A 25,741-nucleotide genomic window follows, 5' to 3' on the forward strand; every position below is an offset into this window, starting at 1 on the left:
TGAACCATTGCGCGTTTGCCTAGTTTCTGGATGCAAACACGAGATTACCATCGTCCACGAAATACCGTTAATCAGGCCCGCTGCGGAGATGGAGCGATGATATCGGCTCGCGTGCAGTCCCGAGATTGATGATTGCGTTAAAGGTCCGTGGGAGATGGCGACGGCTTGTGGAGGCATTCGTCCAGCAGTGGATTGATCGTGAATGTCGATGATGACCAAATAACTGTGATTTGGTACCTGTGGTTGGTAAGTGAACACATTGGCACATTTCTGGTCACTTTTGCCCATTATTGCAGCGAAATCAATTGAAAGTGAATGTTTATTGTTGTTCCGAAAAGCCGGTGGCCATCACAGCGCATTCAAGCGTAATTGTGCGTCAACAAAATGTGTTACAAGCATAATGTTGCATTGGCAATTACATTAAAAGCCATGTGTATGGAGCCTAATAATGATAATTATATAACATCGTTCGGCAAGAATGTAACGCGGGGAACCAATGTTCCCAAGCTGTAGGAACATTATAGGGCATTTCGTATTTAAATCGGCAGATTGAGACCATGTTCCAGAAAACAGGGAGACGAGGTTTCAGGCCACATTGGTTAAGGATAAAAAAATATTTTGAAAAGATAAAACTGTATTGTGACTTAGAAATAATTAAATTTGAACGCATCTCAGAGGTAGCCAGATGGCTCAGAGTGCTTCAGCTGGCGCTGGCAAGATCCTGGGTTCGAATCTGGGCACTAGTTCTTGAAGGGTAGTAAGTTGATGGTGTTTTGTACAGTCCCCAATGTCTCACATCGGGACGCATAGACTCACATAGAGACCCATAGAATGAGCTGTGTTAAATTTGGTGCTGCCCTTAATTTGGCTAAACCACATCTCCGAGTATATGTATATAAAAAATAATAATGGTTGAGCTGTCATTCGACAGGCATTATTCTCAGTGACAGAATACGCGGGAAAGTGATGGCCTCTCCTGATGTTGACCAAAGGGTCACTTGAATGGATCTCTGAGATAAGTGCTGTGATATCCACTTCATGGGCCATGAGCTAATTGTGAAGAGTTGCGAATAATTGGGACACAATTTGTATTTCTTTAATAGATCGCATCTCAAAAATGCAAACAGGGGAAACTCGAGGGTTTGAATAGACTTGTTTTTATTTTAACAATGCTATTTACAGGGACAACTGATGATGGGTAGAATTCTATAGATCAGAAAGAGAACTTGGAAAGGGCATTTTAAACATGTTTCAAACATTTTGGAATTCATCCCCACATGATATCATGCCCTGCGTTGCAGCCATTATGTGCCATGCCTGTAAATGAAGAGACCTGGACGTGGGGTTGGTGTATAGCACAGAGATGGAGCAATCACACGTGTGAGGCACGCATCTGCAGGCCAGTGAGGCAGTGCCTAAGAAAGCAGTACACAAAGTCGGTCGTGTATAATAGGGCATGAGTGCAATGGTATTTGTGTGTGTGCTGTTTTCTGTTAACACATAGTTCCTGCTACAAATCAAAATACCCTAAGAACAATTGGTCAAATACCCGAAACAGGACCCTCATGAGAAGGCATTGTATGATGCACTGAGACTTCAATATGCAAATTAAGTTCTAAAACATGGGGGTTGTGGGATTATCGTTGAATGCATTAAACAATAATCATAACCTTCATCTCAAACCTGTGCTGCATAAAGCTGTCACGAATAAATTAAGCAATTTACATTCTGTATTCCCACATGAAGAAAAAAATATGTTCGAGCTAATTTGCCTTTTGCCCCCTACCGTAATTTTATTTAACCAGCAGCATCTGTTGAAGCGCAATAGGTCGATAGGTAAAGGTGCAGCCCCTGTAATTTCTTGCTCATGTCACTGCTGACACAGGGGGCTTCACTTCAGGGAGCTCTAGGGAGCTTCACTGGAGAGAGAGACCAGTAGACTTCAATATATGTTCTTTGCGAATATATGAAAGGGAAAATAACGTATTTAAATTAAATATGCATCACCCAAAAGCTTGCTCCGCTATCGTGCGAGACAATCGTTCGTTATGAATTCTAATGAGAGTCACGGGTCTCCCTACTCCTGACCTCCGGTCTCCGTGCCACAAGGTGGCTTTTGTGACCGAGCTCAACGGGCATGGATAGAGAACACATACAGGCAGAATACGACAATGTCACAACACACAAAAAAACTCCCATAAATATTTGTTACGCCCGCCTCTTCCCAGCGACACAGACACAAATCGATACGAAATATGAAAACCGATGTCTGTGTAAACGGACCCTTATTGATATTGTCAGTCGACGAACGCGCCCCAAACCCATCCCCTAGCCCACCTCGATATAAACCTCGTCATATAACAGCTACATAAATAAGATTTACAACAGCGCGCAAGGGACACGTTTAAGTACAGCGGGACGTGGGGCGTGCGCAGGGTGGGGCAGGGGGGCGGGGTGTGTGTGTATGTGTGTAACTAACAGCGTTCGTCAGAGCAGAGACGTCTCCCGGCTGCTGTCGCTGCGTGCGCTGGGGGCGAATCGTCCGCAGGACACCAGCGAATGTCGCTCGACCGCTGCGTCGCCGTGGAGTTGCATCGTCACCACCCTCACGGGACGGTGCTCGCCGCCGCCGCCGCACGCGCACGTGGTGGGGCCCCGTGTGACGATCTCGTCGCGTGCGGTCAAACCTCACACGTGCTCCGTGAACCCTGACCCCTGCTTGACTTTACTATTACGTGGCCACGGCCAGAACATCATTCCCAAACTAATGGGCACTGACCAGCGCGGTGAAGTATGGTGAAACAACGCCCCCACCCTCCCCCCCCCCCACCGTAGATCAGCAGCAACAACGCACGGTCATGCTGCGCCCCCTCTCTACCGGATGTCCGTCTCAAAGGGATGCAGCTTTGTCTTAGCCTAGGGGGCCACCCGATGACAGCCGTCCCATCACGACGCGGGGGAGATGGCCTTCATTCAGCAGTGGATTGGCAAAGGGAGCTGTCTATTATTTTATTTTTCCAAACCTTAATTGGTGGTAGAGACGATTAGTTTGTGTTAACACCTTACACACCTGGGATTTTGTTTCCTTCTCCTGGTTCTCAGGTTTTCTCCCATGCACAAAATACCGATATATACTCATTGGCCAAATATTACCAATTCTGAAAAGCAATTTTGAAAGGTTGTCCAATATACGCTTTTTAAAACGACAAATTGACTGTGATTATATTTTTTGAGAAATCTATTAAAGTTGTCTCAGTGAAATGACATCGTAGTACTCCTCATTCTAATTGGATACGGGGGGGGGGGGGTGTTTACAGGGGTATCCGCGCGGGCACGAGGGAGGGGGTGGAGTGGAGGGTGGCACGGTGATTACCGCACTGCTTCTGGGAACACGGCGGCGGCTGCTGCTGCTACTGCGTTGGCAGCGGTGCACAAGCACCGCCAACAATGTGCAACTCAACACGCTGTGGCCTTAAAAAAGTATAAAATCGGGAGATGTTTATGCAGCAGGGCATATGTGTTGTGGATCGTTCTCCAGCACATCTGTGGTGGTGCTCAACCAGGAATAAACTGGCACCTTGGTTCACGTGGCAACTGCTGGACATCTGTGAAACTACTGGACATCTGTGAAAAATAGCTTTATAGCTCATCGGATTCCTCCACTATAAATACATTATTCTGTTGGCCGTGTCAGGTAGATGACGGTGTACGACACATATTTCCCTTTCACGATCTGAACACAAAAAAATAATAATTCAGAATCAAAAGCAGCAGAGTACGTATACGCCGGGTGATCGTTTTGGCTGGGTGGAACTGGCACAATTACACGATTCGTACCGGGCTGTTCTCGCAACGGTCCCGGCACAGCCTCGGGTCCAATTCCTGACTGCCGTGGAAACGCGGCACTCCAGGGGCACCGTCGAACGAACGGACTGTCCGCGGACTGTCATCGATTTCGTCTACGGAATAAAGTAGGACCCATTTCTGGTCTGGTTTGTATCTTCCTTTAATACAAATGGACTGGAAAACCATCGCGACGATACACCTTGTGTGATATCCGTGGGCCGTATATTCACAATGTGTAGAGTAACGTGTATGGCGTGTGTCATTTTATTTTTTTATCAGGCTTCCTTCCTTTGATGAAGCCGGTCCACACAACGTGACCGAGCGCAGCGCGGCGCAACCACAAGGCAATACCCATCCTTGGTTGTTGTCCCATTCTGCTGTTGCCCTTTCGGCTGTTGCCCCTTCGAAACGACAACTCACACTCGAGAGGCCTCCGAAGAGGTTTTGTCAGCCTGCGGAAGCCACGTGGGATCGATAACGCACTTGGCGTGACTTAATAAAGCGTGGGGTTTTTCGCAGCCAAATATTCGAGAGTGGTGATTCGCTTCTGGGTTCGGTCACGCAGTCATCAGCTGCCCATATTTCTAGCGCGAGACCCTCCGCCACCCGACACAGCCAAACGAATGACATCGTCACGCGGCATACAAAGCAAGTTTGGTATACACGCGTTTAACGACGGGCCAATTATAATTTGTTCAGCTCGCCCACCCCACCGGTTTCGATGAAGCGCAATTCTCCAATTGCCCAATTCGGGAGTGAGTATTGTCCTTCAACTTTACCGGTGGGTGAGCTGAAACAAGAACAAAAATCCTCGGCACGTTCTTAAACGCTCGTACGCCACGTGACAATTTCACCCGTTTGGCTATGGCGGGTCGCGGAGGGTGCCTTGACCAAAAATAAATCAGTAGTGAACAATGCGTGATGCAATTACTTGCGCGATTAAAGTGTAGCTAGCATTTGGACACCGGCATGGGGCCATATAACCACGTGTGTGTGATGATGATCGTCACACCCACATCTCGTGCTGTTTCACCCGAAACAGCACGAGATGTGGTGAGAGCACCGACAGAGCGACGATCTTTGTGCCAGTTGCTCTTTTGTCACCCGGACAATCGCAAAGTGTGGACCAGATTCCCATACATTTCCACCGCAGCGTATTCTACATAACGGCCTTCGGAACTGGTCTTACCCAACACCCCCATAAGTCTGTACATTTACAAAGTGCACCAAAAAACGAGGCAGCCCCCCCGCATAGAGAACACCCTCCCCCATCCCTCCCCTCATGCACGTGTACAAATTGCACAAAACAAATCGCGGTGACATCCAATCACGTGCGACTGGCTGGCGAGGTCATTGTGCCCACTCCCTTGCGATTGGCTGCTAGGTATGCACAGCCTATGACGTGCGCTGTTAAGTGAACTGCCGGCCAATCACACGTACGTTGGGGGTGTGGCTATCCGACACCCGCCGACCAATCACGTGAGAAGTAGATATGGCGGCTCTGCTTGACGGCCAATCGCATGCGAGTTGGGCGTAGCTGCTTTTCAGACCAACGAAAATTAAGGTTTGAATTTATTCAGTAGATAATAATAATAGCGACAGCAGCATAAAGGAGACCTCTCGCCTGGCAGACCAATCAGTGCTGCCCTTCGAGTACTCAGTGGCTCAACAAAATAAACAAAGCAAATGACTTTAGAGCCACCAACTATTAAATGCACGTGGCCGACGCAGGAGATGCTAGATACATTACGGAATGAGCTGATTTCAAGTCAACAGTAAAATATATGAATCACAAGTAAATGTTTCTGTCGAAAACCAATCAATGATGATTCAATTGTAGTGGAGAGACGCTGCAGCTGAGGGGATGAGACAGAAGAGGACCCTTCGCTTAACCTTCCGATGTTAACAGTTTAGAGGTTGATTTGAAAGTTAAAGACAACTTTATTTCGTGATAATTACTCGTCTAACGTGAATTCAATAATACAAAATGAACCAAATACAATATGTACCCCCCCCCTTTTGTTAACCCATTCCATTGGGCATCTCTCTCCTTTCTTCCTCCACACAGCTTCAACCTTGAACTCTCCGTCATATATAATGGCCAGTCAAAGCTCCTCCTCCCCCTCTAAGCTCCCATTGGTCTGCTGCCGAGACCCTTGTCCATGCCTTACTCTTTCTACGTTCGCCCCCCACGATCCCCTCACCGCAACATTCCAGACGACCCAATATGACGCTTTCCAGAATTCTCACTCGCACCGCAATCACGTGACGACATCACCACGATTCTCCGACTGGGCTCACACTACAATCGCACATCAACGAGATCATCACATTGACCATCTTCAAGGTATTCTTCCCTCAAGGTACCCCCTTCCCGGCCCACCTTCCCTCTCAGCCCACTCTCCTCTCATCCGTGCACACTCCGCTCCTGCAACCAATTGCTTTCTGCTGAAGCCTCAAATCGACATTCGCTCAGTGCGAGGTCGCTATTTTGCCTGTGTTGCCATCAAACTATGAAACTTCCTTCCCCCAGCCACCTGTGCTGTCCCCTCCTTGCCACTGTTCAAGTCCAGGATCAAAATCTTCCTCCCTTCCTCTGACAAACTCTCTGCTGAACATCTGTGAAAAAAAGAGCTCCAAAGATAATCAGATTCTTCCGGTATAAAATCAAGAGCCTGCTTCTTTAGTCATGAAATCAATGTTACTCTTTTCCATAGGATTTTCATGTACAACTGTTGTGTAACAGCATATCGAGATTTGGTTGCAATTAGATACTATATAATGTTGAAATTGTATTGTGTTGGTAATGGACTTTTTTTTTTCACCACGGTCGGTGGCTCTGTGTGGATTGGTCATGACAAGCGATGGTCAGGAATGGTTCGAATATCACTCGCCACTCATTTTAGTCACAGTCACCAATCCAATTCAGGTCACCAGGGTTCATAGCAGTGCTGTGATTCCTGCACCACTGCAACCTCAAATTGAATATGCATGCCACAAATTAAAAGTTGGACTAAGAAACTGTATTATACTCATCATCTGTGCTAGGCAATAAAACCCGTTTCCTTTTACGCGAGGCTGCTTGGTCTCCTACTCTCTTGGCTACAGCGTCCCATTGCCAAGGTACGCTCATTTGTCACGAGAAAGTTACTGGTAAATACCTGGCGTCACCCTCCACCCATGCAATGACGGTGGCACCCGCTTATCCCCCCCCCCCCCCCCCATCAATGCAAGGGTTAGCGAACCCAGGAGGGGTTCTGGGTAGGTTCCAACGTGATCGTAAACCTCCAGAGAGCCTCCGGACAATCAGGTGCAGAGGAGCCGTGGCCACGTGTTTGGGTACACTCTGCGAAAGGTCACAACGCGAAGTTGACGCCCGCTTGTTGAACACCCCCCCCCCCCCCCCGATCACCCTTCCCCTGCTCGCAAGTAGCTGGAGCCTATTGCTTACATTACACACACCGCCACGAGAGAGAGAGAGAGGCGCAAGCAACGAGAAAGTGAGTAATTAAAAGGCCTCCAACGGAAACGTCGAATTGCCAATGAAACATACCCCACGAAGATCAAAGCGGCGAATTTCCAGGTATTCTCCGCGTTAGCAAGATGCAACCCACGACTTTTTTTGGATCAGTATATGATTGAGCCACGAAGCGTGGAATATACGAATGAGCCATGCAGCTTGGAGCACATGAATGAGCCACAAAGCATGGACAAATGAATTATTATGAACGCACTGCTTTGTAATGGGGAGGTCGGGAAGATGAGTCCGCACAGCCCGTGGTGTCGTCTGCTTGTCCTCTTGGTGGTCGCTGTATTGCTATGGAGAACTGAATTCCGGAAGGTGACTCTGAAAAGCTAGATTATCAGGACGCATCGCGAACGTTTTGCTTTAAAATACAGGGGAAATAGATTGGATCTAATAATCTGGAGAATACGGTAAGAGGTTGTGTCGCCCATCGTCATTCTCGATTCACATTGTGAATTAGAGTTGACGTATAACGCTTCCAAAGGCTGATTTTATTCACTTATGTATTTGCTGTCACCCTAATTGGGTGTTTTAAATTGAAATATGCACCGTCTGTTGGAGATCTTTAATTACTGAACTTATTACTTTCACCTGTCATACACCAACACCACCATCATCATCACCGACGATCATTGCGCCTGCGTAAGAATGATTACCGTCAGTTGCCATGAATGTTGATCAACATTATTTCAGTCAACATCATCATCATCATCGTCGTCGTCGTTTGACAAAAGACGCAGAGCCGAGTAAAAACCCACCAGGCATGGACTGATAACCGTCGGCAAAAAGATAAAAAAAACATTTGCGCGACCCAAGTGCCGAAAGCCTCTCCTCGTTTGTGCGAAACGACGACGTGCACGGGAAGCGCTTGCGAGCCGCGAACGCCGCCGTTTGCGTCGAGACGCAGTGGATACGCTTGGGTTGCCGCATGGCTGGCTCTGACCTGGGATTGACCCCGACAGTCCAGGAATTGACAGCTGTCATTTGGTGGCAGCAGGGATTGATTTGTACCGAGGATCTGCTACTGGACATTTTCTTGAACTTCGTCACGGTAAACTGCCACGTTTTCATACCACTCATCGGGGCAGGAATTCATTTGTAGCGAGGATCTGCTACCGGCGTTGCCGTGCACGAACTTTATTGCAGGAGACTGCGGCACAGATCTGATCACTGACCCAGTGTGAAGTATGTCCGGGTTTTCTTCTCTCCAGCGGACAAGGTGGCAACCCTGAGGTGTACCCGTTGCCCGTGGGCATGTTTTACCAGGCTCCGCATCGACGACCGTCGCGCCCGTCCAAAAGATCAATCGAGTAGTGCTACAAAACGCCCCCTCGAAACCACGAACAGCCACGCCCGCGCATATGTGTAAATATGTATATATATACATAGAGAATACGTAGGTGGCGCGTGTGAACAGTTATACCCTATGCCGTGGCATCGTAACGGCGCGTGGGAGTGACGATGCCGTGACACTTGGCCAGCAGCCCTCTGCCTCGCTCCCGTGACCGGACGTTCCCGGGCTGTGTTTGTCCAGCCCGAGCCGTCTGTGCTCTATCCACCCACCCCACTCCCCCCACCCCCGGTGTGCCCATTAGGCTCTGGGGACTCTGAAAGTCTCACTCTGTCCCTCCCACAACCTTCTCTCCCCTTCTACCCCTGCGGCCGTAAGGGTGGCGGGTCAGTAAAGGGGGAACCGGTATAATGACACGTGACGAAGTGTGTGTGTGTGTGTGGGGGTATAAGATTATATAGTCATTTTCAGTATTTGCCGATCCGCTGACGGACAGAGACATCTCTAAAGCCTGATGGTCACGGGTGTTTTTTTTTTTTAAGCGAGCGCACTTCAATGCGCTGGTTGAGTGCGGATCGGTGAAGTGAGGGGGTGAGGGGTTGAGCTCAGTACTGGTTCGGATATCACTCATCGCAGACGCTGGCAAGGCGGCCCTGGTTATTGCTGCAGTGTGCACTAACTGTGATAATACGTTGCCGTCTGATTAACAGTGGGTGCTCAAGATCCCGGGATGTAGTTCACAAAAAATTCTAAAGAGAGACAATGAGTCATTCGGAAAACTCTACCGCCCACCGACAAAGCCATCCTCGCATCACCAGCAGCAGCAGCAGCAGCCGCTCCACTCCACCCCACGTGGGACTCTCTGCACGTGGATAAGGATCAAGGGACAGGGGCTCGGGGTTGAAATTTGGAGAAGGGTGTAATTGAGGCAATCACAGGAATGCATCAGTGGATGACTCCGTGCCACCTGCGGTCCCGTCGCTCCTCATCGACACTCGTCAACGCTCCTAGCCTCTCCGCGACACTCCCCGTCAATACTTGTGAGTGCTCTTAGTCGCTCCACAGTCAGTCCCCTATTCATGACTGCAAACTGTGAATCTTTCTACATTCCATGCGTCCTCTTCATAACTACAAACACTACCCCGTCACACCACACCCCATCACACCTCACCCCATCACACCACACCCCGTCACACCTCACCCCATCACGACTCACCCCGTCACACCTTAGCCCATCACTCTTCGTTATTCCTCCGTGCCACTCAACACCACCACTTCTCCACAACCCGATCCCTCCTCTCCCTCATCACAACCGTGCAGTCATTACTTGTTTGTCTCCATCACCATCACTCATCCTAATGCCCCTCTTCCACGCCGCCCCCTCGCCCCTCGCCTCCCGCCATCGGCCCTCCGTGTCACTTCCTCCCCTTCCTCCTCCTCGTCGTTACTCCTCCTCCTCGTCATCGTCGCCCTTGTCGTGGTAGGTGATGAGCACGACGGCCGGCTCAAAGCAGTCGTCCAGGAACTTGAGCAGGCTCCGGTAGAAGTGGCGGCGCGAGTGATTGTCCAGGAGCGTGTGGCCCTCGTCCGGGAAGATCTGGGGAGCGCGTGCCAAGTGAACGAAGCCGAGTGTCAAACGTGACGGAGGAGCGAGCTGGTGAAGTGGTGGAGATTCCACATTCCTATGATGGGGGTCGAGTCTATCCAGAGGACAAACCGGTCCCGCACCACCGATTTAGCACGGTTGGCTACGTGCGGTGCGAAAGAACTTCAACGTTCTCACGTGGACTTCCCCACAAAGTGGTACTCATTTTACCGTCCGCGGAGGAATGATGAGTTAACCACCCAACCAGGTTTTGAACTCTCAACCATCTGACTGCGAGCCTCTCGCTCGCTCTCCTGCTGGGCCACTTTGGGGTTCAACGTACGTTGAACTTCTTTCGCACCGTACGTAGCCAACCGCGCTAATCGGAGGTGCGGGGGACGGACAACAAACTGAACACGAGAGGCAGTTATAAACAACATCAGCCACCCGCGTGTGCGTACAACGAATGCGACGATGGGACACGCGCAATGCGATACCATCGTACGATGCAATTCGGGTTGGACACAGTGACTTAGCGTGACCGCACGTCAGGACGCTGGGCAGAACAACAATACGTGTTGCGCATATTCATTTAACGATAAGTCAGCCATAGACGATTGGTACTGTAGGTGATGTTGAAGGTGGAATAGTTGATGATGAAGATGATGATGATGCCAAAGACTTTGACAGTGAGCAGAGTTTGTCAGTGGTGCCACAGGCACACTCGTCAATAACAATGAACACACCCGGCGATAACACTGCAGCCTTAAAATAAAATAAAAACCGGTGACGTTTCAGGCAACAGCCCTTCTTTCACAGCACACAAGGGCAGTGGTTGTTGATGAGTGTGTTGAGCTTTTCATGACGGTAAAGGTAGCAAGAGAAGCACCGACGGTGATGATGATGATGACGCTGACGACGATGATGTTAGAGGGCTGTACCTGGAGTGTGTAGTTGGCCCCAGCGTTGATGAGGTGAGTAATGAGCTCCGCCGTGTGCTGAAAATGCACCTTGTCTACACAGACGGCACACAGACGGCACATACAGCCAGCACACAGAGACAGTACACAGAAGGGACACACACACACAGCACACAGAGCCAGCACGCACAGAGCACACACACAGCACACACAGACACACACAGCAGACACATATACACACGTGTAAAAATACACACGAGACAAAGATCCCCTGTGCAGCCTTGACACGCTGATGGGGCAAGTGCTGTTAGCGAGTAGCACCTATGAAGGTTGGGAGGATGAACTTTGAGATTTGTAAGGGCACGGTGTGAACTAAGAATTGGTCTGTAATAAGACAGGCACTGATAAGGGGTTGACAGGTATGTATTTTTTTTTATAGAAGATATGTTGGTAAATTTTTGTTAAATCATACAAAGAAAAACATGGGCACATTTTTTTAGTAGGCCCTTTTAGTTTTCTCAGGCCCTAGTCACAGTGCCTATTGGATAATACGGCCCTGGTGGGTGGGTGAGTGCGTGGGTGGGTGAGTGAGTGGATGAATGATTAGTCAGCCAGTCAGTCAGCCAACTCGGCTCAGTCAGCCAACCCATGGCAACCTGGGTCTGTCCCGAGACCTCCTGTCAGCGAGCCTTCGACACTTCACGTGGCCTTAAAGTGCACCTAGCCTGGCACAGGCGCCGTGGGGACGTCACCGTCACGAAGTGGCAAATGGCGGGTATTGGTATTGGAGTGAGTATGGGGCGGTCCATAAATGACGTCACGCGATTTTGGACGATTTTTGACCCCCCCCCCCCCTCGTCACATGGCGTCACAAAAAGTCAGACCACCCCTCAAACATGACGTCACAAAGCTCTGCCCCCCCCCCCCCAAAAAAAAATGCTTCAAATCTCTTTAAACTATTGTCATTGTAGTGTGTTTTTAATGTGCCGCTGCACTCTGATGTTGTAGGAGAAAACATTTATCAAAAAGTATATTTAATTAAGTAGAACGTGTTGTCTATATTTATTTAAAGTTGCGCATTTTTAAGTAACGTCACATTTCTCACCCCCCCCACCACCACCTCGTCACACATCGTCACAAACGTCTGACCCCCCCCCCCGCCCCCAGGTGCGTGACGTCATTAATGGACGGCCCCTATGCCCTAGGCCCGTAGTCTAGGGTCTGCCTATAGGATAATACGGCCCTGACGAGGGCGCATGAAGCAGCAGGTACCGTCGGCCGTGCCGTGCACCAGCAGGAGGCGCCCGTCCACCATGCGGGCCACGTGCGGCAGGAGATTGGCGTCCTGGGCGGGGTGGGGGTCAAGTCGTCAGCAAACACATGCACGGTCAATTTTCGTCAATTCCACTGCTGGATGAGCACCATGTGGGTCGCGGGGGGGGGGTGGGTTTTACGGAAATCCCCACACCGCGCTCGTGGAGGCAGGCGGCATATAAGCGGGCATAGAGGGTGCAGTACAATGACAGATTTCACCTAGACACGGCTGCCAAAAATAAACCTCGGCCCGCAAGCCCTTGAACAACGCGCCTTGCATGTTGGTTACTCATCCAAGCTCTTAACCGTGCCAACAAGTGGAACCCACCTGGTCATAGATACTCACTTATAAGAGTTAATAATAAATACATAAAAACACATCCATCATAAACACTGCGGCCTGAACAGAAAATAACAAAATAGTTGACGTTTTAGGCAATGGCCCTTCTCCATTGCACTTTGTTGTTGTTGTTAATTGTGCACCACTGCCAATGCAGGAGCAGCATCATCAAGTGATTTGTTCCCGGATTATGGCGATTACGTGTTCACTCATTAGGGCGACTGCTTGTTCATCAGTTGCGTGGCTTCAGTTTTGCGGCGGGCGGTGACGGACTCCCACCTTGTAGGCCTTGCCGTCGCGCGAGGGGATCCCCAGGTATCGCTCGGAAAAGGCGGAGGCTAGGGACAGGACGAGGGCGCACGGATGGAGAAAGCGGCACATGGGAACACACAGAACACACCACCCACAAGACACACAACCGCAATTATTCCAACGCTGAGGCAGTCCCTCCCCCCCCGCACCCCCCCCATAGCCTGACCTTGTCAGGGAGAGGGTGGTGCACGTCACAGTCAGCGTCACACACACACACGTTCAACAAATGTTGAAACGCTCGACGGAACGAGCACCCGATGCACGATCTGCTGTTGCCCGTCGCGCATATCTGCTCCAGCTCTTACTGCCTGAAATGCGGGGGGGGGGGGCGTTTTCCCCCGCCCCCTTTCCGCCCCTCCCCCTTCGTTTAGCCGTGGGGGACGCGCAAACCGACCAAGCCCACGTCAAGAATCCTGCAGCAAAAAAATCCCAACGGCGAGTGGCACACACGGGGAGAGAGAGAGAGAGAATCGTGCGCGCGAGCCTCACCATAGAGAGAGAAGTCAGTGATCGGCGCCACCACGACTCCACATCGGGCGAGGCCTTCGCCAGCGCTCAGCAGCATGGCGCTCATGTAGCCCCCGAAGCCCTGCGCGGACAATCAAGCACGCGGCGCTCGCTCGTTCACGGTTTACATTTACGCCGCGCGCAAATTGAACTCGAATTGGATTGTGTAAAATTGACAAACGTGGTGACGTTTAAAAAAGGTGCTGAGCTACGTTTGCTCCGCTGCTGTCCTGGACAGCATGGCTCCAGCCGTGGCGTGCCGCTGGATAGCTGTATTTTCAACCCCTTATCAGTACCTTTCTTATTACAGACCAATTCAGACCTTATTGGTCACCCCGTGCCCTTTAAAATCTCAACGTTCATGCTACAAAGTCCCATCACAAGGGTGAAACACAAACAGACAATTTATTTTGCCCGTATTGAAACGGCTGTGCGCCGTATGGACCCAAAAACTCAATTTCCCTGTACAAGAATAGGAGGAGGGGGGGGGGGGGTAAACCATATGGGTTCACAGCTATGGTTATTAGGATGTTTTTTTTGCCATCCCGAGTGCAATTACCTTTGACGATACGAGTTAAGTCACGTGCTTAATAAGGAAATAGACTTGAGGGTGTTGAGAGGCGCGGGGGAATGAATTAAAGAGATAAGTCTTGAGAATTTGACATCAGTAAGTGATGGCACCGACGCCAGATGAATCACGTTCAGGAGGTGACTCCCCGGAGGCACCAGGAGGCTCATCGCCAGCCAAAACGAAATGAAGACCGTCTGGATTCAGCTCAACATACCTCTGTGAGTGTTATTTATTGACTTAATTATTCTATAAAAATGCCTTGTATATTTGCATTCTTTATGAGTCCAAATTCACCCAGCTCCCCTCCAAAACACATTTTGAATAAAGACTCAGTGTATCCGATTATGCAATTTCCGGCTGTTGCATCTGCTCACTTGCTGCTGACCAAATTCCTTTCTGATTGGCCATGGTTGTGTATAAATTGAGGCTGGTGAAATGGAAAGTGTCGTGCAGTCTCCCCAGGTAGTGGTCATCTTACCGTTATGATGATGGTCGTAATGATGATGATACATGAAGAATATAATGATTATGATGAAGCTCTCTACGAAGTGAACGACATCCTTGCCATCACAGTTAATCAGGCCTCCAGCATCGTGTGAAGCAATGCTTACCTTTCCATACACACCTACGCGGCTTGAATCTATGTAGGGTAAGGTGGAAAGGAACCTGGACACAAATACACAAAATAAATCAGTGCCGGATTAAGCTAGTGCGGGGCCTGTAGCATATGTTATAAAGGGGCCCTAAATATAAAAAAACACATAAATATAAAAACACACATTTTTAACTTGCATAGTAAAGTAATTTTCATTTGCTATACATCCAGATAATACGACAAATCGCTAACCTTAAACACCCAGACGTTCATAAAAGTTTAAGGCAGTATAGTACTATAGTAATAGAGCAAGTGCAGAATCACTGAACAGGAATTGATAGCTTGAAACCATTTAGCACGGGGCCCTTGAAAGTGTGGGGCCCGTAGCATATGTTACTTTTGCTATTGGGATAATCCGGCACTGAAAAAAATTACAACTATTTACTGTGTTTACATTTGTCCCATGGGCCACAGTAGAAATTGCCACCACCTAAGGTGGCATACACATCTGTAGTGGTACCCATGTTATTTATACGACCAATGAGGGTGGATTTCACGAAAACCCCACTCATCTCAAATCGGGGTCACACAATTCACCGTTACTGGCCACACAAAAACAACGGGAACCGCTAGATTTATGTCATCTCGGACAGAACCGATAACAGAGGGCATCTGGTTCCCGGGCTCATGAACTAACTTGAGAATAAGGAGATACAACTCAGCTTTCAAAAATTCCAAGAGTGTCCTATGTGTTTATTCGAATAAGTGGAGCAGCTTCAGCGTTTTTCCCAAAACAAAATTGCTTCTCGATAATGGCCACGAACGGAGTACATTAAACTGAATAATTTCACTCTATTTACCAGGTAAAGCCCAGTGCGCTATTAGCTTTTTTTATTCAGAGGCAAAAAGGCCACGCGTGATAGCTCATCGAAGTGGTTTATATAATACGTGGGCATTTATAGTTGCAGACAAATAATCTGGAAGCACGTTTCTAAATGTGGAGGGCAAAAGCGGAGGACCAGGGAGAAAAGTCAACGTGACCACCACCGGGAGAGAGAGAGAGAACACAAAAACTCCACATATACCGGCATCATCGCGGTCCTGGATCGAACCCACGCCCTCCAATGTACCAGGCGAGGCAGATAGCAACTCCTTGTCACCGCAGCGTCACGGAGGTACGTGCGCTGCCGTGATTTTGACGAAAGTTTTTTGTCCAGTTCACATCGCGACTCAGAACTGCATTCCCGTCGTGCTAAATGCATTATATTTGACGAAATCTGACGGGCCCACGGACTTTCATCCTCCTCACGAGCTGGCAAGGCGCGCGTCTACTTGTGTCGCGGCATACCGCCTCGCGTCACATCGTGCGTGTCACGTGGTATTTCTGTGACTGCGCGTAGGGACGTACCGCGTCACACAGCGTCCCATCACCGTCACCTTGCGTCACACCACCTCGCCGTGCCAACCAGGGCATCGCGTTGTGACGCTCTGCGCCGTGCCGTATCGCTTCACGTTGTGACGTACCGAGTCACACCGCATTGCATTGCGACATTCTACGTCACACCGCATTGCATTGCGACATTCTACGTCACACCGGCGCATCCCGTTGTGACGCTCTGCCCCGTGCCGCATCACGCGGCGCCACGCCGCGCGATGCGTCACGCCGCTTTCACCGCGTACCGGATCGCGGAGAGGTGGTCTCGCAGCGACACGCTGCCCAGCCGGCGGTACGCCGCGTGCAGGAACTCGCTGCCGCGCCCGCCGCTGCCGCGCACGTCGCAGCGCGCCAGCACGGCCGGGTGCTCGCCCATGTGCAGCGCCCAGTCCCAGCGCGACGCGGCGCGCTCGCTCACTGCCTGCTCGCCGGGGGAGCCCTCCCTGCACCGCGCGACGCGCACACACGCACACGCGCACACACGCACACGCGCACACACGCACACGCGCACACACACACACGCGCACACACGCGCACACACGCACATGCACGTACGCACGCACACGCACGCACGCACGCATGCACGCACACACGCACGCGCACACACACATGCACACGCGCGCACACACGCGCACACACACGCGCACACGCACGCGCACGCACACACACGCGCACACACACACACGCGCACGCACACGCACACACACGCACACACACGCACGCACAGACGCACACACACACACGCACGTGCGAGCGCAGCGGTTACAGGCGGAACCACGCTTGCAAGCGACGGTTCGAGAAACGCATTAGCGGAGAGAGGCAGATAGCAGGCGTCCGTATGGATGTTGAACTTTGTTTTGTTCCACACGTAGCCAACCGTGCTGATCGGAGGTGCGGGGGGGGGGGAAGAGCAATAAACTGAGCACAGAGGGCAGGTGTGGGGCATAGCGCTGAACGATTAATCGATTTCAAATCGATTAATCGATTTCAAATCGAAATCGCAAATTGAAACAATAAGATAATAAAATCGCAAAGGCTGCGAATTTTAGCGGTTTCAAAAGTCCTATTACTTTCTGATTGGAATTTTTATTATTCTATTATAATAACTTTATTTATTTAACTTAACAATTGTTCTATGTTTGATTGTTCTATTTCAATTAAAACAGTTTAATAATTACATGTTGGAAGCAATTCATATCTTTTAAGTTCTCATCCTTGCATTAGAATATATCGAGCAGTTCATATTTTGATGGTATCATGTGACAATGGTCCATCACACGTTTTAAATCTATTACACCGAATATTGAACTGAAGCTTGACTTATATTTTTTATCGCAAATCAAATCGTGATCGCAATATCTGTTAGAAAAATCGCAATGATATATTTCCCCCAAATCGTTCAGCCCGAGTGGGACAGTCCCCAGCAGCATTGCCGTTCGACGTTCCTCACAAAGATAAAGGCAAAGATTCCCCATGTAGCCTTTAACAGGCTGTTGGTGCAAACCGCCGTTCACGAGCAGCACCTGTGAAGGCCGGCACGGCACACGAGGCGGTGGGTGGCCGGCCGCTTTTGTCTCCCCAGTGCTGATGTTTATACAAACTGCACCGGGGTACACATTGGAGGCCGAGTCGAACTAGGGGAGACCTAGAACCGGTTCAGAAAATCGTCACTGGCGTTGGCCGTGAACGTGAATCGAACTCAGGTCGCCGGGTCTGGTTGCGAAGCGCGCTAACCGCTGCGCCACCGCTCCCCACACACGCGCGTACACGCATGCACATACGCACGTGCGCCCCGCTCCCGCTTAGCCCCGCAGAGCGATGGTACAGGGAAGCCTTCGCCACGTCGACTTCACTCCGCTACCACGGTTTAATACCCGCACGGTTACAGCCCTCTGTCAATCAGCTGCTGGACGAGGGCCTCCTCACGCCGTGCCAGTCATGCCGCTTGCTTTGGCCCTGCTTCACTACGCCTGCCGCTGCGGACTGTCGAAGGATGGTGGGGGGTAGGGGAGGGGTTCCCAGGACTGGCTGAGATGTATTTTTTGCGCCACTGATGTTAGCCGTCGGAGGGAATCAGAACGCAGGCTGCCGGGTTGCCCACGTAATGCGCAAAGCACTGCGCCACTGGTTCTACCCCGATGCCCGAATGAATGAGATTAATATCACGTGTTAGATATGGTGATTATGATGATGCAATGGTGTACATCATTATCATTTACCATGAGTGCCGGTGGTCTCTAATGGCTAAATATTAGACCCAATGCTTCACGGCTCATTCACATTACAGTATTATAATTCATAAATTGCACTTGTTTTGCTCAGGAAAGCCTCACTGAGTGTCAAAGCTCTTTTTCAGTAGGGTCCTGCCAAGTTTTTTGTATAGTAGGAGGGCGGGCGGACGAAGCTGCAAAAATGCAATCCAAATCGAGTTATTTTCGGGAAGTGTTCCATCATTGGGATGTTTTGTCGATGCCAGATACATTGGGATGGTTTTATTTTTGTCAGCTGCATCATCCAATGCGTGACTGTGCAATCTTATCTCAAATGAATTTATAAAGAATTAACAACGGCACAACGTGTGAATGTAAATGGTGGGGACAAGGTAAATTAAATGGATGAGAGGAAGCAATGTGGGCGAATCTGTGATGCGCGAATTCGGTGAAAGCGAAATTGATGGCAGTAAATGATGGTGAATGGATTGAATAGATGGGGTTAATGAGTGATCGCCATACAATGAGATTATGAAGAGGGAAATGTAACGGTGGTGGTTATGAGGGGGAGATTAAGGGGTCGTGGGGTGACCGCTTAATGTGGAGGGGGAAGTTTGTTCCAGTGAAGGGGGTGGGCGAGAAGAGAACAAGAGCCAAAGCGTGGATTGAGCACAAGGGGGAGGAGGAGGAGGAACATAGAGAGAGATGGCAAAGATTGAGAGCGTAGAGAGCGAGAAGGCCACGCAGACAGATACCAGATTGGCAAGACATGGTGGTGCTGAGTGCCAGTGGCTCATCGCCAGCGGCTCCTGGTTTACTCACAGGATCATAAGCAGGGGGTAGAACCCATCCTCCGTGAAGCCAGAGGGCAGGTCCAACTGCACCTGCACTCCTGGGGGTGGGGGGTGGGGGTAGAGAAACACGCAGCGTCGTCCTTTAACATTGACAGCATCGGCGTGGTCCTCATCACCGTCACTCGCTGGCTTCCTCCCACCGTGCGTAAACACCCATCAAGGGAGTTGGGCAAACACGCCGATATAGGAGCACAGAGCTTGGGCAATTGCTGGCGCTGGTTCAGGGCTGCCTTCCCACTTGCCCGTGGGGTTTCCGCGTCTGCGTGCAAAGACAGCGTTCGTAAAATATTGTTTAGCGCTTTTCAAATGCAATTTGCGAAATTAATTTAAATGAAACGTTATTACCATTGTGCTCATTTTTTTTTATCAAGCTCCTAATTTTTTTTATAGTGGCAATTTTAATCCGAAAGGTCAACACAAAGGATGAGCCCCTGCGTGGATGGCCGCAAGCGGCGTGACGGCGTTGAAGGCCGCACAGCTGGGATACAACCCGGACGGAAACAACCTGTCGATGAAAATCTACTTAAACGATTCTTTTATTTTACCAGGTGAGGCTCACTGAGCTTTATAGCTCTCATTCAAAAGCTACCTGGCCACAAACCGATAGCTCAACAGGGTGGCTTATCGCGTGTAAATGCATAGCAGTCAAATACTCTAAAAGCGTCATGTTGATTCTCAATGAGCAGGGAAAAAACCGGAGGGCCCCGGAGAAAGAAAAAAAAAGCAGCACGCGACCACGAGGAGAACACGAACAAAACTCCAAATATACAGCAGGCGTCAGGGTCGCGATCGAACCCACGACCTCCTTGCACACTGGGAGAGGCAGTCAACATCTCGTCGCCACCGTGACGCCGTGATCGTGACTCACCGAACTCGTCCAGAGCGAAGTTGAGGTAGCGCCTCGTGGGCAGCCTCTTGGCGGCCAGGGTCGCTCGCAGAACCTCGTTGCTTTCCAGATCGACAAAGTCTGCAAGGCACCCCCCGCGCACCCCACCACCACCATCACCACCAAGACAAGCGGTGAACGCAATCGCCGTTCCGCGCGCGCTCGCTCGCTCGCGCTCGCTCTCTCTCTCATCGCGACAGATTGCGGGAAGGTGAAGTAAGGGGGACAACAACCCCCCTGCAGTCGTTTTTTATTATTATTATTTTCTGCGGCTCTTCGGAAGTGTCGCGTGCGCATGGCGTGTTACACAGATTCTCTTGCGTTGTTGGTTGATGGACCGAAGTGTCAAATTTGTTGTTGTTGTTGTCGGTGACCGAATGACCACTTTTGTCCATTAATCTTATTTTGTTTTATTACCCACAGTTCGCTGTTTCGCATTGAATGGGCCCCGCGGTGTTCGAGGGAGGCTCTCGCTTGTAGACGGCCCAGGCAGCACAGCACGAAAAAAAACCCCACTGCATTATGGATGATATTGGTGGCGAAAGCCAACGTGTTCAACAGCGCCATTTGTTTACTGGGTCCGCACGCTGCCGATGAGACGCGGAACAGTCCAAGCAGCAACGAATTAGCTGCTGTAAACAAATAAATACCACCAGAAGACATTGGTCTACTAGACACATTGATTCATTGATTGATGAACGATTTAAATTCTCGATATTACATGGCCTCGCCCGACGTTCAATCAGAAGGGCACGATCTGGATTCTCACCGGGTCGAATAATGAGTTGGGGACGGAAAAAAAAAGCCAACTTATTTGGCGATGAAACCGATCAACTAAATGAGAAAGGCGTTTTTTGCTGAATTTTCAACTTTTAAATTTCTAAAAGTAAATACTGCGGAGTAGGTAGACGTGGGGAGAGATTTAGGCGACAAACGGCGTGGCCTGACAGGGTCTCCTGGGCGGGATGCCACCTCTGAGCCACACGGGGGCAGCTCAGAACCGCGCACGTAGCGCCCGCGTTCTACAGACGCGAATCACTCCGCTGTCTCACACCACGCAGGCTTTCGCGACCAATATTATCCATAATAAGACGGGGTTTTTTTGGGGGGGGGGAGAGGGGAGGGGGGGAGAGGGGAGGGGGGGATTAGATCTAGTGAATATAAATGTGTCGTTAAACCCGCCACCACTCGACGCAGCCAATTAGTAACGTTTGTCACGTAAACAAAAACATGTCATATATTTGTAAATGTTTTCAACTTAAATGCTGTGGGTTTTCTCTCCAACGCGCCGGCGTGCTGTACTAGTAACGAATTGGCATGTTTTGTTTACGTGACAAACCTTACTAATTAGCTGTGTCGGGTGGTGGGAGGGTTTAACGACGCATTTATATATACGCCATCTAACCTAAAACATCTCTATCATCCACTATGTTGTTATACTTTTATAAAGGAAGACTGAAGCTCGTCAGCTCTGCGATGTGTTTTCAGGTTTAACGGCGTAGGCCTTCCGTGACCAATATTATTCACGATAACGTTTTTTTATTTCGAGTTAGATTGACATTTACGCGATCTAACCAAACAAAACAAGACCCTATGCTTCTAGATTGTACCGAGTCTTGTTCGGCATGGCGTCAATCTTTCGGAGCGGAGCGTTCCAGAAGAAGCTCCCAGCACGTGGACCGAAACGTCGGACATCGTGCCGAACGACACGCGGCACAAACACACGAACGCACGTCGGAGAGATGTACAGAGCAATCGCGTGAAACCTGCGCGGTAGTAGAGTAATCAAGTTCACGAGAGGTACACGCCTGGTCTCAAGTCTTCTATCCAGAATGAAGAATTCAATCGGAAATCTCACATCTCCCCCCCTCCCCCACCCTGAATTGATTCCAGTTGCGTTGTTGGGGTCGTGCCCTTAGACGAATAAAATCCATGCAGGGACTTGAGCCCAGGCAAATACCTCCGTTGAACTTTTCAAGTCAGGACACCGCCCTCCCTGAAAAACGATGCTCCCTTTAAAAGGGGTTCCAGACAATGCATCAATCCGGTCACTGGATTACAAAATCGGCAGAGCTATTTCTATATAATCATTAACCGCATTCATTGTTAATAGTGTCTGTAAGGTAGAGGAAAGTGTGCGTGTGTGTATATATAGGCTGAAATTTCAGGCAATGCCCCTCCTTTAGAGTTTAGAGGGAGTACGGGCAGAGAGGTTGACATTTGCAGTATTTTAAATTTCTCGTGTGATGAAGTTGCTTTTTTTGCTGCTGTATAATTCCTTCATTGCTTCACTTTAATTTTGTATTTGTTTTTGCTTTTGCCACTTTGGTGAGCCAGATCACTCGTGCAAATGAGACTCTTCTGCTGGTCTCCGGAGTTCAGAATCAGAATATGTATTTATACTGGAGGAATCCGATGAGCTATAAAGCTCCTTTTCACATATTTTCAGTAGGAGCGTGTAAGAACGTTACGACAATAAACAATAAAAGCAAAAGTCGTGCAAAGTATAAGAAAGGTAAACAAATACAGATACAGCTAAACCATCCTAGATTTGAAGCTTTCGTGACTGCAAGGATCCAAACTCTTTGGTTCTATTCGGTAAAGTCACGTAAGGTAAAAATAAAATAACCATCCCCATCCTACCAACCTGAAACTTGACGGGGCTTGTATTTGGAGACTGTAGCACTTACTGGCACGATGCGTTGGGTTGAAAAACAAAAACTGGGAGACTGTGAAAGCTGCCACGAGCAGCTCTGGGGAGGTGATGCGGCCCAGCGGAAATGCGTTGTGACCGCTTGTTGCAGAGGTTCGCGGTTCGAACCCCCGCGGGCTCCACTGGTTAATACTGCGGGTGTGTTATTAACCATTAAAATAATAACGCGACGTCCCGTTGTAGATAACTAAGGATCCTGTCCATAGACGACTCAAAATTGAGTAGGCCATCGTGTGCCGACGCGAGCGTCCAAATGTGCCGATTAGCGGAGGGCATGGCATGCAGAAGCAGCGCAACCTACTCGATCGGGATCACGCAAAACAGTAGCAATCGTCGTCTCTCGGGACGGCAGACTAGTGCCCATTTGCAGGCCAGGTAGCGAGCCACTTTGTCGTCACAGGGACAGCTGCCACTGGGGATGCCCTTTGAAATGTTTGAGATGAGATGTAAGGCGCTCTGAAGAAGCCCCTCGGCGTGAAGGGGGCGCTGCGTCGTCATTATTAGATAACGTTAATTTGTCCATCTGTCACTGTCGCCGAGTTAGTTACCAATCTCCCAAAATATATCATAAAGCACGAGAGCTTTGCAGCCGATGCAGGAAATCAGATTAAGTTGAGGCGCCACGGACGTTCACCGTGGCTGTTAATCAGACCCAGGTCGCCGGGGTGTCGTGACGCAAAGTGCTGCCCCCGCCGCCACCCACACCCATACGCACGTGTGCGCAACCACCCCCCGCTTTGTCCTTGCATGCCCCCCCCCCCTCCTCGCTTGTAACATTCACAGCTTCGCCGCTATAGCCAACCGTACGCTGAGTAACTACTGGAGCTTTCTTAGCAGTTTCCTGAGCGGGAGGGGAACTTCGCCGTAATGAGCAGTAGATTGTCCGCAGGTTTTTTTTTTACGATCGATGGGGCCAGATTCCAGCCCAAGTCGGGAGACGGCTTCTAACCTGGGATTGGGGGAGACCCATTAATCACATTATGCGGGGATGCACCGCACACATACGCAGTGCCGACTTCATCATTAATAACCCAAGTGACTCAAGACACTGGCTAGGCCCAGTTCGCGAGAGAGCCTCAGATTAAATTGGTCTTGAATTCTACGGAGTGTATTTCCACCCCAACAACTTTATGCTATTTGCGTCGTATGCTGAGATAAAGAATCCATTCGGAAACCTCACGGAGCAGTGTTGCATCGTGCGCCAGGGCATGGCATGCAGAAGCAACCTTTCAGAAGCCTTCTTCTGGAAAATTATTCAAGTGGCCTTTTTTTCCTGAACACGTTCGGGGGGTAGGGGGGGGGGTGCATGCTCCCACGAGCTCAGCTATGGGATTGTCACATGGCAGTCCAACGAATATAATTGGCTTTCATATTCTTGGTTTCTTTCTTCGAGTGAAGACTGCTTGTGTTGCGATCGAAACGTCGTGGGTTTTTTGCTTTTAATTTACATTTTTGTTTTCTATCTACGTGACTTTACCGAAAGAACCAAGAATGTGAATGCCTGCAGTCACGAAAGTTTTAAGTCTAAATATATTTGGCTTTTTTTTTAATGAGCGGAGCTGGAATTGAGCCAGATCAAGCACTCAACCGAAATGAAAACGACATTTTATTTGTGTGTGTGTGTATGTGCGGCCGTTCGCCACTGGGCTGAGACCATCAGCTCGCTCCACTCGCACACCCAGTGTTCACGTGGGTTGGGCTGCCACCCAGATGTGAACTCAACCGTGCCGGTCTCTGGAGCCATCCGGCCGCCTCTCCTCCCTTGCCAAAACCAGGGAGAGTAAAAGCTGAGCCAAAGCACCTCCCCCCCTTGGCAGCAAGGCCACGTGTGCTTATATTCGAAGTAGTGTCGGATGTTTCCCCATTGTCCACCCCCCACCAGTGTAATATAGGCACGTGTTGCTTATATATATATACAAGCACGGGGGAGGGATTGTCAGAGCTTAAGCTGAGCTCTGTACACCTTTGAGCTTAGACTATACCACTTCTGTTCTCACCATTAAGAATAATCTCATGTGAGCACTCTGCACACGCGGCTCGTCATCGCTCATTAACATCACGCTTCGTGCCGCGCTGGGTTCGGGGTGGCTGTTTCTGGCAGCACAACGATACGGTTCACTTGCTCGCAAATACCGGTCACCGTGTCGGCGAGCGGCCCCTTCTAGAGAGGCCATCAAGCCGCCAGCGGTACAATGCGACACCAGGGCCGCTTTCGCCCAGAACAAAAAAAAAAACCGTGCTCATCGGCGTGCCATATCCAGCTACGCACGGCCACTATCACCCAGAGCGATGCGACGACGATAACACGGAGAGAGAACGAAGCGGGAGGCGCCAGGAGGAACCACAGACAAGCGGGAAGGCGGCCACGCGATGAGCCGGCGCTACAAACACATCCCCAAGCTCTGCGGTCCTCTATGTTTGTTAAGGTTTAGATACTTTCTTTTACGGCCAATTAATGCGTGCTCACAATGTGGGAGGAAACCCGGAGTACGCAGAGAAGACCCACCACGCGCGCGAAGGGAGCGACGCTCCATTCCATGCAGAAGGAACAGGTAAGAGTCCACATTTTCGCTCGCACCGCCTTCCACTGGCAAGTATGGCACCTCGACGCCCACGGGGAAGGCGATTTTGCGACAGCTGTTCGATCCACCAACCCTCGCGCTCACGGTGCCGGATTACAGGCCACGTGCAGCATAGCCTCCGCCTGCCCGCCCGCTCGCCCGCCCGCCCGCCCGCCCGCCCTCGTATTGGCAACGAGATGTCAGCTAAAGCAACGCGCCTCCAAAAGGCATGGAAACGAAATGGTGACACGTGGGCAATTTCAACAAATGATGCA

The 25,741-nt window shown here is 50.0% G+C and overlaps 1 protein-coding gene across 1 annotated transcript in view; it reads right to left on the minus strand.

Moving 5' to 3' along the window:
• Positions 1-1,141: 1,141 nt before the first annotated feature.
• LOC116948618 (inactive dipeptidyl peptidase 10-like) overlaps positions 1,142-25,741 on the minus strand; it is a 681,203-nt gene continuing 656,603 nt past the window's right edge. The window contains exons 18-26 of the mRNA XM_032965456.2: positions 20,175-20,273; positions 19,275-19,344; positions 16,488-16,685; positions 14,824-14,878; positions 13,624-13,723; positions 13,102-13,160; positions 12,441-12,513; positions 11,190-11,263; positions 1,142-10,260 (exon numbers count right to left, since the gene is read on the minus strand). Coding sequence (XP_032821347.1) covers positions 10,108-10,260; positions 11,190-11,263; positions 12,441-12,513; positions 13,102-13,160; positions 13,624-13,723; positions 14,824-14,878; positions 16,488-16,685; positions 19,275-19,344; positions 20,175-20,273 — 881 coding nt within the window. The 3' untranslated portion in view covers positions 1,142-10,107. The remainder of the gene's footprint in view (positions 10,261-11,189; positions 11,264-12,440; positions 12,514-13,101; positions 13,161-13,623; positions 13,724-14,823; positions 14,879-16,487; positions 16,686-19,274; positions 19,345-20,174; positions 20,274-25,741) is intronic.

The sequence above is a fragment of the Petromyzon marinus genome, chromosome 34 (assembly GCF_048934315.1).
Source record: "Petromyzon marinus isolate PM22_M1 ecotype Great Lakes invasive population chromosome 34, UKy_Petmar_22M1.pri1.0, whole genome shotgun sequence".
Lineage (NCBI taxonomy): Eukaryota > Metazoa > Chordata > Hyperoartia > Petromyzontiformes > Petromyzontidae > Petromyzon > Petromyzon marinus.